The sequence below is a fragment of the Anomalospiza imberbis genome, chromosome 7, assembly GCF_031753505.1.
Source record: "Anomalospiza imberbis isolate Cuckoo-Finch-1a 21T00152 chromosome 7, ASM3175350v1, whole genome shotgun sequence".
Taxonomy (NCBI): domain Eukaryota; kingdom Metazoa; phylum Chordata; class Aves; order Passeriformes; family Viduidae; genus Anomalospiza; species Anomalospiza imberbis.
In genome coordinates this window covers 1105158-1118320 of record NC_089687.1, presented here as the reverse complement: position 1 = coordinate 1118320, position 13163 = coordinate 1105158, and the positions used below count along the sequence as shown (strand labels likewise).

General features: G+C 54.7%; 1 protein-coding gene across 1 annotated transcript in view; it reads left to right on the top strand.

Moving 5' to 3' along the window:
- The first annotated feature begins 2631 nt into the window (after positions 1-2631).
- The window catches only part of KCNJ3 (potassium inwardly rectifying channel subfamily J member 3), a 30848-nt gene continuing 20316 nt past the window's right edge, over positions 2632-13163 (top strand). The window contains exons 1-2 of the mRNA XM_068195083.1: positions 2632-3386; positions 7069-7285. Coding sequence (XP_068051184.1) covers positions 2709-3386; positions 7069-7285 — 895 coding nt within the window. The 5' untranslated portion in view covers positions 2632-2708. The remainder of the gene's footprint in view (positions 3387-7068; positions 7286-13163) is intronic.

The following is a 13163-nucleotide window of genomic DNA, read 5'->3' as shown; positions in this document are numbered from 1 at the left end:
GTTCTGGTGCCATGACCACCTGCTCCAACTGCCATTTCAATCTGGAAATGGTTTTTCCAAGGGAAAACAGCAGGATCTGCCCTCAAATCCACATGCAGGCAGTGGGATTGGAAGAGACAGCTTTGGGAATGTCTGTTAATTCAGGGAATAAATAATGAATCCCGTCATTTTACTTGTCATCATCCCCACATCAGCTAAAGCCTGGGAAAGCCTCCAGGTGCTGAAATCAGGGAATTGCAGGTAAGAGATGGAACTGCAGGAAAAGGAGCTCCAGAGGGAACTCCTGCCCCGGTGAGTTTTAATGGACCTAAACAAAACCCCGGGCCTGGGATGGGAAACCTCACCTGGAGCGTTCAGCTGGGATGGCAGCAGGCATGGGAAGGTTGGATTTGTGGGATAATCAGCACAAGGAGGATGTGGAGATGCTGGGGAGTCCAGAGGAGGCCATGGATATGCTCTGAGGGCTGGAGCCAGGCTGGGTGAGCTGGGAATGTTCCCCTGGAGAAGGGAAGGCTCCAGGCAGAGCTCAGAGCCCTGGGAATGTTCCCCTGGAGAAGGGAAGGCTCCAGGCAGAGCTCAGAGCCCTGGGAATGTTCCCCTGGAGAAGGGAAGGCTCCAGGCAGAGCTCAGAGCCCCTCCAGGGCCTGAAGGGCTCCAGGAGAGCTGGAGAGGGACTGGGGACAAGGGCTGGAGGGACAGGACCCAGGGAATGGCTCCCACTGCCAGAGGGCAGGGATGGGTGGGAGATTGGGAACTGGGAATTCCTGGCTGGGCTGGAATTCCCAGAGCAGCTGGGGCTGCCCTGGATCCCTGGCAGTGCCCAGGCCAGGCTGGAGCAGCCTGGGGCAGTGGAAGGTGTCCCTCACAGTGGGATCAGCTGGAAATTCCATCATTCCGGGGGAAGAGCTCTGCCAGGGCTTCCTTGAGCAGCTTCCTGCCACCAGGACCCTTTGGGTGACACTGTTCCATGTCCACCATTCTTTTCCCACACCCACTATTCCCTCATCCCATCCCAGCTGGCAGAACATGCTGGGAATCTGCTCATCCCCCTAAAAGCAATGATGATTTTAATTGCAGTAATTACAGGGAATGGCTCCCCGTGGATTGTCACTGTCACACTGGGATGGATCACAGGGAATCTTTGCCCAATTCCAGCCCAGGGATCGGCCTCTGGGAAAACAGGAGGGATGGAGGAAGGAGAAATAGGAGAGGGGAAGCTGGCAAGGCTGCTGGATCTGTGAGCCAGGAGGGTTCTGGCAGCATGGCCAGAGTTTGGGATGAATTCCACACAAAATTTCCGTTAATTAGGTGGGAAAATTAACAGGCATTGTGTCAATCACAGGAAAAAAAAGGGTGGGGAACAGGAGAAATTGGGAATAGAAAACAGGAAAGTGAGAAACTAAGTTAATTTTCTGGAAAAAAGAATTTTTAAGTAGCTGGAATAGAAATACAGTGGCAAGAAAAACCTTGGAAATCAGTTCTGAGGAAGGTGATGGTTAAAAAATGAGGTGTGGCAGGGCTTTATCCCATGGCTAAGAGTTGCCAATCCAAGTGTTTTCTGGAGCTGATGGCAACAGTCCTGGAGCAGCAGGAGCAGGAGTGGGTGAGGAGTACCCTTGGATACAGCCTGGCCCTTCGGAGCATCAGCAGCTCCCTTCCCACCCAAACTGCTCCATCATTCCCTGGGGATTTATCCACACTTTTGGGCTGATTTCCTGCTTCCCACCAGTTCTGGATCAGAGCTGAGCCTTGTGGCTTCCCTTGGGGAATTTCTTGGCGGGTGGAAGGGGCTGTGTCCCCTCTGCGTCCTGGCAGTGCTCTGTGGCTGCTGTGGGGACCAAAACATCTGAAAAACGTAAAATCGAACGCAATGGAGATAAAAACAGGATAAAAGGGAATGGAATGGAATGGAATAGGATAGGATAGGATAGGATAGGATAGGATAGGATAGAATACAATAGGATAGGAGTGGGGGTGCCCGACCTCCCCTCGGCCCCTCCTGGATGGTTCTGTGGGAGCTGGAGCCCCTCCAAGGGTGGGAGGAGGAGGAGGAGGGATGGAGCCCCGGGGGAGGATGCTGGGGGGAGGAAGATGATGCCGGGGGGAGGAAGATGAGCGAAGGATGCTGGGGGGAGGATGAGGATGCGGAGCGCACCGAGGATGCGGAGGGCGGGGTGTGCGCGGGGTCGTTGCGCGCTGAGACGCGCAGGGTCAGAGGGGGCGGATGGCGGGGCGGGCCCAGGTGCGGTGCGCGGGTCCAGGGGCGGATCCAGGGGCGGTGCGGGGGGAGTGTCGCTGCGCGGGGCGGTGCCGCCCTGCCCGGGGCCGCTGCCGGCGGCTCCGCGTGGGAGGCGGCGGCGCCGGGCGGAGGCTCCGCGGCCGCGGCGCGGCGGGGCCGGGCGGGCTGCGCGGGGCTGAGCGGGGGATGCGGGGCTGTGCGGGGAACGCGGAGCTGAGCGAGATGCGCGGGGCTGTGCGGGGAACGCGGAGCTGAGCGAGCTGCGCGGGGCTGTGCGGGGAACGCGGAGCTGAGCGGGCTGTACGAGGCTGTGCGGTGTGCGCGGGGCTGAGCGGGGTCTTGGTGACTGCGCGGAGCTGAGCGGACTGCGCGGTGCGCGGGGCTGAGCCGGGTGCCGGTGGCTGCGCGGATTTTGCCGGCTGAGCGGGGTGTCGGGGGCTGCGCGGGGCTGCGCGGAGCTGCGCGGAGCATGTCGGCGCTGCGGCGCAAGCTGGGCGATGAGTACCAGGTGGTGAGCACCTCGGCCAGCGGCGGAGGCCTCCCGCCCCCGCGCAGCGCCCCGCGCGGGAAGCGCCAGCGCTTCGTGGACAAGAACGGGCGCTGCAACGTGCAGCACGGCAACCTGGGCGGCGAGACCAGCCGCTACCTGTCCGACCTCTTCACCACGCTGGTGGACCTCAAGTGGCGCTGGAACCTGTTCATCTTCATCCTCACCTACACCGTGGCCTGGCTCTTCATGGCCTCCATGTGGTGGGTGATCGCCTACATGCGCGGGGACCTCAACAAGGCGCACGACGACAGCTACACCCCGTGCGTGGCCAACGTGTACAACTTCCCCTCCGCCTTCCTCTTCTTCATCGAGACCGAGGCCACCATCGGCTACGGCTACCGCTACATCACCGACAAGTGCCCCGAGGGCATCATCCTCTTCCTCTTCCAGTCCATCCTGGGCTCCATCGTGGACGCCTTCCTGATCGGCTGCATGTTCATCAAGATGTCTCAGCCCAAGAAGAGGGCCGAGACGCTGATGTTCAGCGAGCACGCCGCCATCTCCATGCGCGACGGCAAGCTCACGCTCATGTTCCGCGTGGGCAACCTCCGCAACAGCCACATGGTCTCGGCGCAGATCCGCTGCAAGCTGCTCAAGGTGGGTGCTCCGGGAGGCATCGCGGGGAAATTCCTCCCTGGGAAGCTGCCCGGGGCAGTGGTGGAGTCCCCGTCCCGTGTGGAGGTGGCGCTTGGGGATGTGGGGGTCTTGGCAGTGCTGGGAGTGGTTGGGATGGTTGGACTCGATGGGGCAGTGCTGGGGATGGTTGGACTCTGTGGTCTCGGAGGGCTTTTCCAACCTCGGTAATTCTGTGAGGGCCCTGGCAGTTCTGGGGATGGTTGGACTCAATGTCCTCGGAGGGCTTTTCCAACCTCAGTAATTCCACGGGGGCCCCAGCAGTGCTGGGAATAGTTGGACTCCGTGGTCTTGGGGGGCTTTTCCAACCTCAGTAATTCTGTGAGGGCCCTGGCAGTGCCAAGGATGGCTAGACTCCGTGGTCTTGGGGGGCTTTTCCAACCTAAACAATTCCATGGTTGTGTGACGGATCCGTGGCCCCCCTGCTGCTCCCCTGGGGACATCCCACCCCCTCTCCGTGTCCCTTGGACATCTCTCGCTCCTGCCCGTGGCTGTCCCCACGTCCCCGGGGCTTGGAGCAGCCCGGTCCATGGAAGGTGGCCCTGCTCGTGGCCAGGGGTCGGACTGGATGATCCCAGATCGTGTTTTGGGTCCTGCTGCTGTCCCAGCATCCCTGTCCTGTTTTCCTGGCACAGGGAACATCTCCGGGAGCGTCGGGCTGCGGGCTCAGCCATCAGCACCGCGTTCCCAACCTCCTTGGAGATAATTCCTACATTCAGCGCAGGATCGGGATGGATATTTATAGATTCCTATAAAATGCTCCATTTCCCTGACAAGGAAATCCTTTGTAGCTCGGAGCCTTCCGTGAGCCGGGAAGGAGAAAGCTCCGGGCATAATCCAGAGCTTTTTGGGCAGCCCTGAGCCCAGCCAGGCTGAACTTTATCGAGGTGAACTCCCAGGAAAGCGGAGTGCCGGGGTTAGACCCGGAACATCCCTGCCCCGGAGGGCTGGGAAGGCCGGCGATGGTCTGAGGCTCGCCCGGCGGCCGCGGATCCAGAGGGGAGAGGGAATCGGGAACGGGGAACGGGGATGGAGCGGCTGGCAGGAAGGAGCGGGCTCGGGGGGCGTTTGCTGCATCCCGCAGGGACCCCCCGGGAATCGGGAATGGGGTGGGTGTCCGGCAGGGAATGGGGTGTCCTGCAGGGGATGGGGGTGTCCTGTCCTTGGGGTGGGTGTCCTGCAGGGAATGGGGGGGTCCTGGTGGGATTTGGGATATCCTGCGGGATTGGGGGTGTCCTGGTGGGATTTGGGATGTCCTGCAGGGGATGGGGGTGTCCTGTCCTTGGGGTGGGTGTCCTGCAGGGAATGGGGGGGTCCTGGTGGGATTTGGGATATCCTGCAGGGAATGGGGGTGTCCTGCAGGGGATGGGGGTGTCCTGCTGGGATTTAGGATATCCTGCGGGATTGGGGGTGTCCTGGTGGGATTTGGGATGTCCTGCAGGGAATGGGGTGTCCTGTCCTTGGGGTGGGTGTCCTGCAGGGAATGGGGGGGTCCTGGTGGGATTTGGGATATCCTGCGGGATTGGGGGTGTCCTGGTGGGATTTGGGATGTCCTGCAGGGAATGAGGGGGTCCTGCTGGGATTTAGGATAACCTGCAGGGATTGGGGATGTTCTGCAGGGATTTGGGATATCCTGCGGGATTGGGGGTGTTCTGCAGGGATTTGGGATATCCTGCCGGGAAGGGGGTGTCCTGCTGGGATTTGGGATAGCCTGCAAGGATTTGGGATATCCTGCAAGGATTTGGGATAACCTGCAGGGATTTGGGATATCCTGCAGGGAAGGAGGTGTCCTGCTGGGATTTGGGATATCCTGCAGGGATTGAGGGTGTCCTGCAGGGATCTGGAATATCCTACAGGGAATGGGGGTGTCCTGCAGGGATTTTTAAGGGATCACTTATAAACATTATTTATAAGGATAAATATATAGAATAGCATTGCAATGTAATGCCATAGATTTATGTAATATGCAATTATAAATATTTATATTGAACAATATATAATTTATACAGCTTGTTTTAAAATATTTAATAATGTCTAAATATATATTTGCATACTATATAAATACATTTAAATAATTTCATATATTTCAAGCTATAAAAGATGAAAAATGAGTAATTTCCAGTCCAGCATTTGAAAATATATATAATTTTTTTTGGATCTCGAAATGCCAGAGGGGGAATTTTAAAAGTTGAAGCTTCAAACTTAGGGTGGCTCCAAAAGAATTCCCTGGATTTTAAGTACGGGAAAGGAAAGGTTTGTGCTTGGAAGAGAAGCAGTGCCAGGCCAGGCCTCCTGGGGAAAAAAAAAGGGAAGGGAAAAACAAAAGTGGAAAAGAGGAAATTAGGAGGAAAAAAGGGAAAAAATTGAAAAATGGGGGAAGAGCAAAATAAAAGGGGAAAAAGGGAAAATAAAAGGGAAAAGTAAAATGAAAAAGCAGGGGAAAGGAAAATTAAGGGGAAAATAAGAGGAAAAAACAAAATTAAAAAAGAGGAAAAAGGAAAAAATCAAAGAAAAGGAAAGGGAAAATGAAAGGGGAAAAGAGTAAAAAAGACAAAGGAATAAAAGAAAAAGGGAAGTAGAGGAGAAAGGGAAAATAAAAGGGACCCATGGGGGGAGAATAAGAGGAAAACTAAAAGAAAACGGGGAAAAGGGAAAATAAAAGGAAGAAAAAAAAAAGGAAATAAAAGGAAAAAATAAGGGAAAAGGAAAACAAAAAATCCTAATCCATGGGGGAAATATTCCTTTATTTTTCCTGCCGAGCTCAGGCCAGGAGCAAGAACAACACCGAAGCCTGAAAGTGGGAAATTGTGCAAAGCCTCTTTTGCTGTAATGGGGATTTTGGGATGGGTTTTTGGGATTGGAAAGAGCTTGGATGTCGCTCAGAATTCCTGAGTTTTCCCCCTCATCACTCAGGGCAACGGAGTCACTCAGGGTTCGTCCTTAGCAAAATGTTCCCTCTGGAATTGCCTGGGGTTGGATTCTTCCCGGGACTCGGGGAGGTGTAAAATCAGATTTGCTTTCTCTGGATCTGAGCTCTGGCATTCCATCTGAATTCCCCGGGAGCAGCTGGGAGCGTGTGACATCCCTGTCCCACAGGGGCTGGCAGGGATGTGCTGGATCCCCTGGGAGTTCCGGGGATCCAGGGGAGGGAGGGCAGCGATGGTGCTGTGGGAGTTTAACCTGGAGCTCGATTGGATACTGGGAAAGATTTTCCAGGGGAAGGGAAAGGGAGGTCAGGCATTGGCCCAGGGCAGGAGTGGAGTCCCATTCCTGGAGGGATTGCGAAGCCTGGGATGCAGTTCCCAGCCATTCCCAGCACCCGGGGACCTGGGAATGCTTGGGAATCGATCTTGGAGGGCTTTTCCAACCCAGGCTTTCTGGGACTCCACAGTTTCCTCCCCTCCCCTGAAGCTCACCCTGTTTCCCTGGGTTGGCCGTGTCCCCGGGCACCGCACGGTCCCTAACTCCTGATTCCACCCGGTGAAATCCCAGAATCCTGGAACGTTTGGGCGGGAAGGGCTCTCAATCCCCTCCCACGGGCAGGGATTCCGCTGTCCCAGGCTGCTCCAAGCCTTGTCCGAGCTCGCCCTGGGCGCTCGCAGGGATGAGGAGCTCCAAGGCCCCTTCCCCTCCTTGTCCCTCGCAGTCCCGGCAGACTCCGGAGGGAGAATTCCTGCCCCTGGATCAGCTGGAGCTGGACGTGGGCTTCAGCACCGGGGCTGACCAGCTCTTCCTGGTGTCCCCCCTGACCATCTGCCACGTCATCGACTCCAAGAGCCCCTTCTACGACCTGTCCCAGCGCAGCATGCACACGGAGCAGTTCGAGATCGTCGTCATCCTCGAGGGAATCGTCGAGACCACGGGTGAGTGGGGCCATCCGGGCTGGAATTGATTCCCTGCTGCCCTGGGGGGCTCGGTGAGCTCCACGTGGCTCTTGGCACGTTTGGAGTGCTTGGAGGCAGCTGGAGTTGGGGTTTTCTGCAGAGGGATTTTGGCGCTGGGGCTCTCTCCAGGGATGGATTTTGGTGCTGGGGCTCTATCGAGGGGATGATTTTGGCACTGAGGCTCTCTCCAGGGGATGATTTTGGCGCTGGGGCTCTCTCCAGGGATGGATTTTGGAGCTGGGGCTCTCTCCAGGGGATGATTTTGGTGCTGGGGCTCTCTCCAGGGGATGATTTTGGTGCTGGGGCTCTCTCCAGGGATGGATTTTGGTGCTGGGGCTCTATCGAGGGGATGATTTTGGCACTGAGGCTCTCTCCAGGGGATGATTTTGGTGCTGGGGCTCTCTCCAGGGATGGATTTTGGTGCTGGGGCTCTCTCCAGGGGATGATTTTGGTGCTGGGGCTCTCTCCAGGGGATGATTTTGGCGCTGGGGCTCTCTCCAGGGATGGATTTTGGTGCTGGGGCTCCCTCGAGGGGATGATTTTGGCACTGAGGCTCTCTCCAGGGGATGATTTTGGCCCTGGGGCTCTCTCGAGGGGATGATTTTAATGCTGGAGCTCTCTCCAGGGGATGATTTTGGCCCTGGGGCTCTCTCCAGGGATGGATTTTGGTGCTGGGGCTCTCTCCAGGGATGGATTTTGGTGCTTGGGCTCCCTGCAGGGGATGATTTTGGCCCTGGGACTCTCTCCAGGGGATGATTTTGGCCCTGGGGCTCTCTCCAGGGGATGATTTTGGCGCTGGGGCTCTCTCCAGGGGATGATTTTGGCGCTGGGGCTCTCTCCAGGGGATGATTTTTGCCCTGGGGCTCTCTCGAGGGGATGATTTTGGCCCTGGGGCTCTCTCCAGGGGATGATTTTAATGCTGGAGCTCTCTCCAGGGGATGATTTTGGCCCTGGGGCTCTCTCCAGGGGATGATTTTGGCACTGTGGCTCTCTCTAGGGGATGATTTTGGCCCTGGGGCTCTCTCCAGGGGATGATTTTGGCCCTGGGGCTCTCTCCAGGGGATGATTTTAGTGCTGGGGCTCTCTCCAGGGGATGATTTTGGTGCTGGGGCTCTCTCCAGGGGATGATTTTGGCACTGAGACTCTCTCCAGGGGATGGATTTTGGCCCTGGGGCTCTCTCCAGGGGATGATTTTGGCCCTGGGGCTCTCTCCAGGGGATGATTTTGGCCCTGGGGCTCTCTCCAGGGGATGATTTTGGCCCTGGGGCTCTCTCCAGGGGATGATTTTGGCCCTGGGGCTCTCTCCAGGGGATGATTTTGGTGCTGAGGCTCCCTCCAGGGGATGATTTTAGTGCTGGAGCTCTCTCCAGGGGATGATTTTGGCTGTGGCTCTCTCTAGGGGATGATTTTGGCCCTGGGGCTCTCTCCAGGGATGGATTTTGGCCCTGGGGCTCTCTCCAGGGGATGATTTTGGTGCTGGGGCTCTCTCCAGGGGATGATTTTGGCCCTGGGGCTCTCTCCAGGGGATGATTTTGGCCCTGGGGCTCTCTCGAGGGGATGATTTTGGCCCTGGGGCTCTCTCCAGGGGATGATTTTGGCCCTGGGGCTCTCTCCAGGGGATGATTTTGGCCCTGGGGCTCTCTCCAGGGGTTGATTTTAGTGCTGGGGCTCTCTCCAGGGATGGATTTTGGTGCTGGGGCTCTCTCCAGGGGATGATTTTGGCACTGAGGCTCTCTCCAGGGATGGATTTTGGCCCTGGGGCTCTCTCCAGGGGATGATTTCGGTGCTCCAGGATGTGGGTTGGGGATGTGGAGCTCCTGGCTGGGATGTGGGGCTCCTGCATTTCCCAGCTGCTGCTGGGCACTGGGAATGTTCAGGGCACCTTTGATCCGTTCTGGGGCCGTGTTGTGGGATCCCAGTGTTCCCACCCTTCTTGCCCAGGGCAGGAGAGCACAGCCCAGACAGAGGAAGGTGTACCCTCCGTGCACTTCCCTAAAAACTCCCTGATGTTTCCTTAAACCCCCCCAGATACTTCCCTAAAAACCCCTGATCTTTACCTACCAACCTCCTGATAGTTCCCTAAAATCTCCTTGATATTCCTCTAAAAACTCCTTGGTATTTTCATAAGGACTCCCTGATGTCTCCATAAAATCCCCCTGATATTTCTCTAAAAAATTCCTGATATTTCTATAAAACCCCCCCGATGCTTCCCTAAAAAACTCCCTGATATTTCCCTAAAAATTTCCTGATACTTCCTTAAAAACCTCTTGGTGTTTCCCTAAAAACTCCTTGATACTACCCTAAAAAAACCCTGATATTTTCATAAAGACTTCCTGATATTTCCCCCAAATTCCCTGATACTTCCCTAAAAACTCCCTGACATTTCCCTATAAACTCTCTGATATTTCCCTAAACTCTGCCTGATATTCCCTAATAATTTTGTGATATTTACATAAAAAATTCCCTGGAAAAGCTCATGGAAAACTTGCAGGCCTGACCTGCCGACAGGACCTTGCAGGTTTCTTGTTTTTATTCCTCAAAATGAGGGAAGAGAAGCTCTTTTGTAGACAACTCTTGGAATTTTAAACCCCAGCTTTGTTTTGGGAAATATTATTAACCTGGAAATTATACAGGGAATGGGCAAAAAAAAAAAAAAAAGGGGTAATTTCTGGGTTTTTAAAGCCTAATTGGGATAAGATTCTAAATGTTGTGACCTATTTTTTGGGAGCTGAGCTGAAAATTGGGCAAAATAGAGCAAAATGTGCTGGATCTGGATAAAACAGGAGGGAATGAGAGGGTTGGGGAAATCTTGCAGTGGGAGCAAAGGGAAGAGGAGGAGAGGGCAGGGCTGGATTTGAGGGGACGGAGAGCTCATCCGGAGTGCTGTGGTTTTTAGGGAAGAGGGGGCACCTCTGTGGGTTTAAATCCTGCAGAAATTCCAGATCCTCCTCTCAGTCCCGGGCTTTTCCCAGCAAATGCTGCATTTCCCCTCCCATCCTTCACCTGGAAGCCCAAAGCTCTGGAAAAGCAGAGGTTTCCCTGTGGGAACGTGCAGTGATCCATGAGCAAACACTGGGGTCCCTGGATATAAATGTGCATTCAGTATTGAGAATAATGGGATGCATTTCCTATGGATCCCATCCCTGGGTGCCTCTGGGAAGGAAAACAAGGGGTTAGTTCAGGGGTTTTGGAGAGGTTGAGTGTGGTACTGGGAATGTGACCCTGGAACTGGGATGAAGGCGTGAAAGGATCAGCCTCAGCTTTGACAGGACCTGTAAAAAGTTTAAAATTTTGCAAATCCCAGGTTTTTTCTCTTGGTGGAATAACTTGGAGGGAATTCAGCTGGACCACCTTGTCCAGACCCTGCTGTGGCCAGGAAAGGTTGGAGCAGATGATGCATGAGGTCAGCCTGGCCTTGGTCACTTCCAGGGATGGGATGGGAGATGAGAGGGAACTGAAGGCACTGTCGGGGTCAGGATTCAGGGATGTGTTTCTCCCTCTCTGTTTTACATTATTTATAATAATCAGGGATTTAGGACTCCACGGTTTGAGTTGGCTTTGCTGTGGATTTCAGAGCCTCCAGGTTGGCTCCAGCAGGTGCTTGTAAGGAAATTTTCCTGTTAACTTTCCTTCCTTTAATCACTGAAGGATCCTGTTTCCTTCCCATTTCCCAGGTTATTCCCATTCCATTCCTCCCCTGTTTCCCTGTGCTGCAAATCCCTCCCGGATTACAACCAGGATCAGAAGTGTTGGGTGCTTCTCCCTCCGATATTTATCATAGACAGGGATTTGGGAATGTGACTATCCATGGTTTGAGGCACCTCTCTCTTTTCCTGTGCATTTGCAGCCTCCTGGTTGGCTCCAGCTTGGGAGGAATTTTTTCCTTGAACTCCCTTCCCTGCTTTAATCCTTGCCTTTGCTCAGCTCCAGCACTGGGGGGGTTGGATAATGAGGGAATATCCCCAGTAAATCTGGCTGTGCCTGGCTGCAGAGGCACTGCAGGGTTTGTGGGAGATTCCCGATGAGCTCAGTGGGATGTTCCTGCTGCTCAGTCCCACCTGGCTGATGGAAACCCCCCTTCCCAACACCTTCCCTCGCTGAACAGGATCCAGGCAGTTTCTCTGGGATGCCTCCTGCCTGGATGGAGCTCCCGTGCTGCTCCTCAGTGCAATCGGAATTTTGGGAAGTATCCACATCCCTTCCTGCTTTCCTTACCCTCCTCAGCCACAGGCTTTGGGCTGTTTGGAGGGAAAGACATGGGGAGTGGATCCAGGCAATTCCTGCAGGGAGGAGGGAATCTGGGAGCTCCTGATCCTTCTGGAGTTCCCTGGGAGCTCCTGATCCTCCCTGGAGTTCCCTGGGAGCTCCTGATCCTCCCTGGAGTTCCCTGAGAGCTCCTGACCCTTCTGGAGTTCTCTGGGAGCTCCTGATCCTTCTAGAATCCCCTGAGAGCTCCTGATCCTCCCTGGAGTTCCCTGGGAGCTCCTGATCCTCCCTGGAGTTCCCTGAGTGCTCCTGATCCTTCTGGAGTTCCCTGGGAGCTCCTGACCCTTCTGGAGTTCCCTGGGAGCTCCTGATCCTTCTGGAGTTCTCTGGGAGCTCCTGACCCTTCTGGAGTTCTCTGGGAGCTCCTGACCCTTCTGGAGTTCTCTGGGAGCTCCTGATCCTCCCTGGAATTCTCTGAGAGCTCCTGACCCTTCTGGAGTTCTCTGGGAGCTCCTGATCCTCCCTGGAATTCTCTGGGAGCTCCTGACCCTTCTGGAGTTCTCTGGGAGCTCCTGACCCTTCTAGAATCCCCTGAGAGCTCCTGATCCTTCTGGAGTTCCCTGGGAGCTCCTGATCCTTCTGGAACTCCCTGGGGAGAGCAGCAGGGCTGAGCTGAGCTCTCCCTCCCCAGATTCCAGCCAAGCCTTTTCCTTCTGGGAAGTGTCTCCTCTGAGGGATTTTTTAGGAGTCACGGGAGGAGTCCCGGCCCAGGATGGTGGCGGTGATTCCTTGGGATGGTTTTAACTAAAAGAGGGAATATTTAGATGGATATTGGGAAGGAATTCCTGGCTGGGCTGGAATTCCCAGAGCAGCTGTGGCTGTCCCTGGATCCCTGGCAGTGTCCCAGCCCAGGCTGGAGCACTGGAATGGTGGGAGGTGTCGGGGGTGAGATGGGATTTAAGGTCCCTTCCAACCCAAACCATTCCATGACTCCATGACCTGAAATTCCTGCATGGGGAGTGCTCTGAGTTCCTCCCAGTCCCAGCCCCCAGGAGCTGGGGGAGCCCCACTCTGGCGCTGGGATCGTTCCCATTTTTTGGAGCCTTTCCCAGGGGAGATGCTCCAATGGACACGGAGCTGGTGACGATTCCTGAGGGTCAGCACTGATCATTCCGGGTTTTTTGGGGTATCTCTTGCACTCCCACATTATTAGGATAACCTGGAATTGGGAAGAACATTCCAAGGGTTTATTTTCCAAACCTTTTGTCCTCATTTCCCGTTGTTGGGATGCAGAATTGGAAGTGTTCCTGTGGAGAATTTGACTTTCATCCTGGATTTTCCTGCTGGGATTTGCCTCTGGATGTGTTTGGGATTATGTAACCCTTTATAATTTTGTGTTATCCTGCAGTTTATTGATAAACTGCTAAAATTCCTGAAAAATGAACCATTAATAGGAATCTGAAGCAGACAAGACCCTGCAGGAATGGTTTGTGCATTCGTTTTCCAAACTAATTAGATTTATTTTGGAAACCTCTTCCCATGGTTTGCTGATTAAAGAACTCCAGAGCTTGCCAGGCTTTTTAATTAAAGGAATAGGGATGGCATCAAAGGCCTTTTCCTCTGGTTTTGCTTTTAAAAACATGAAAAAACT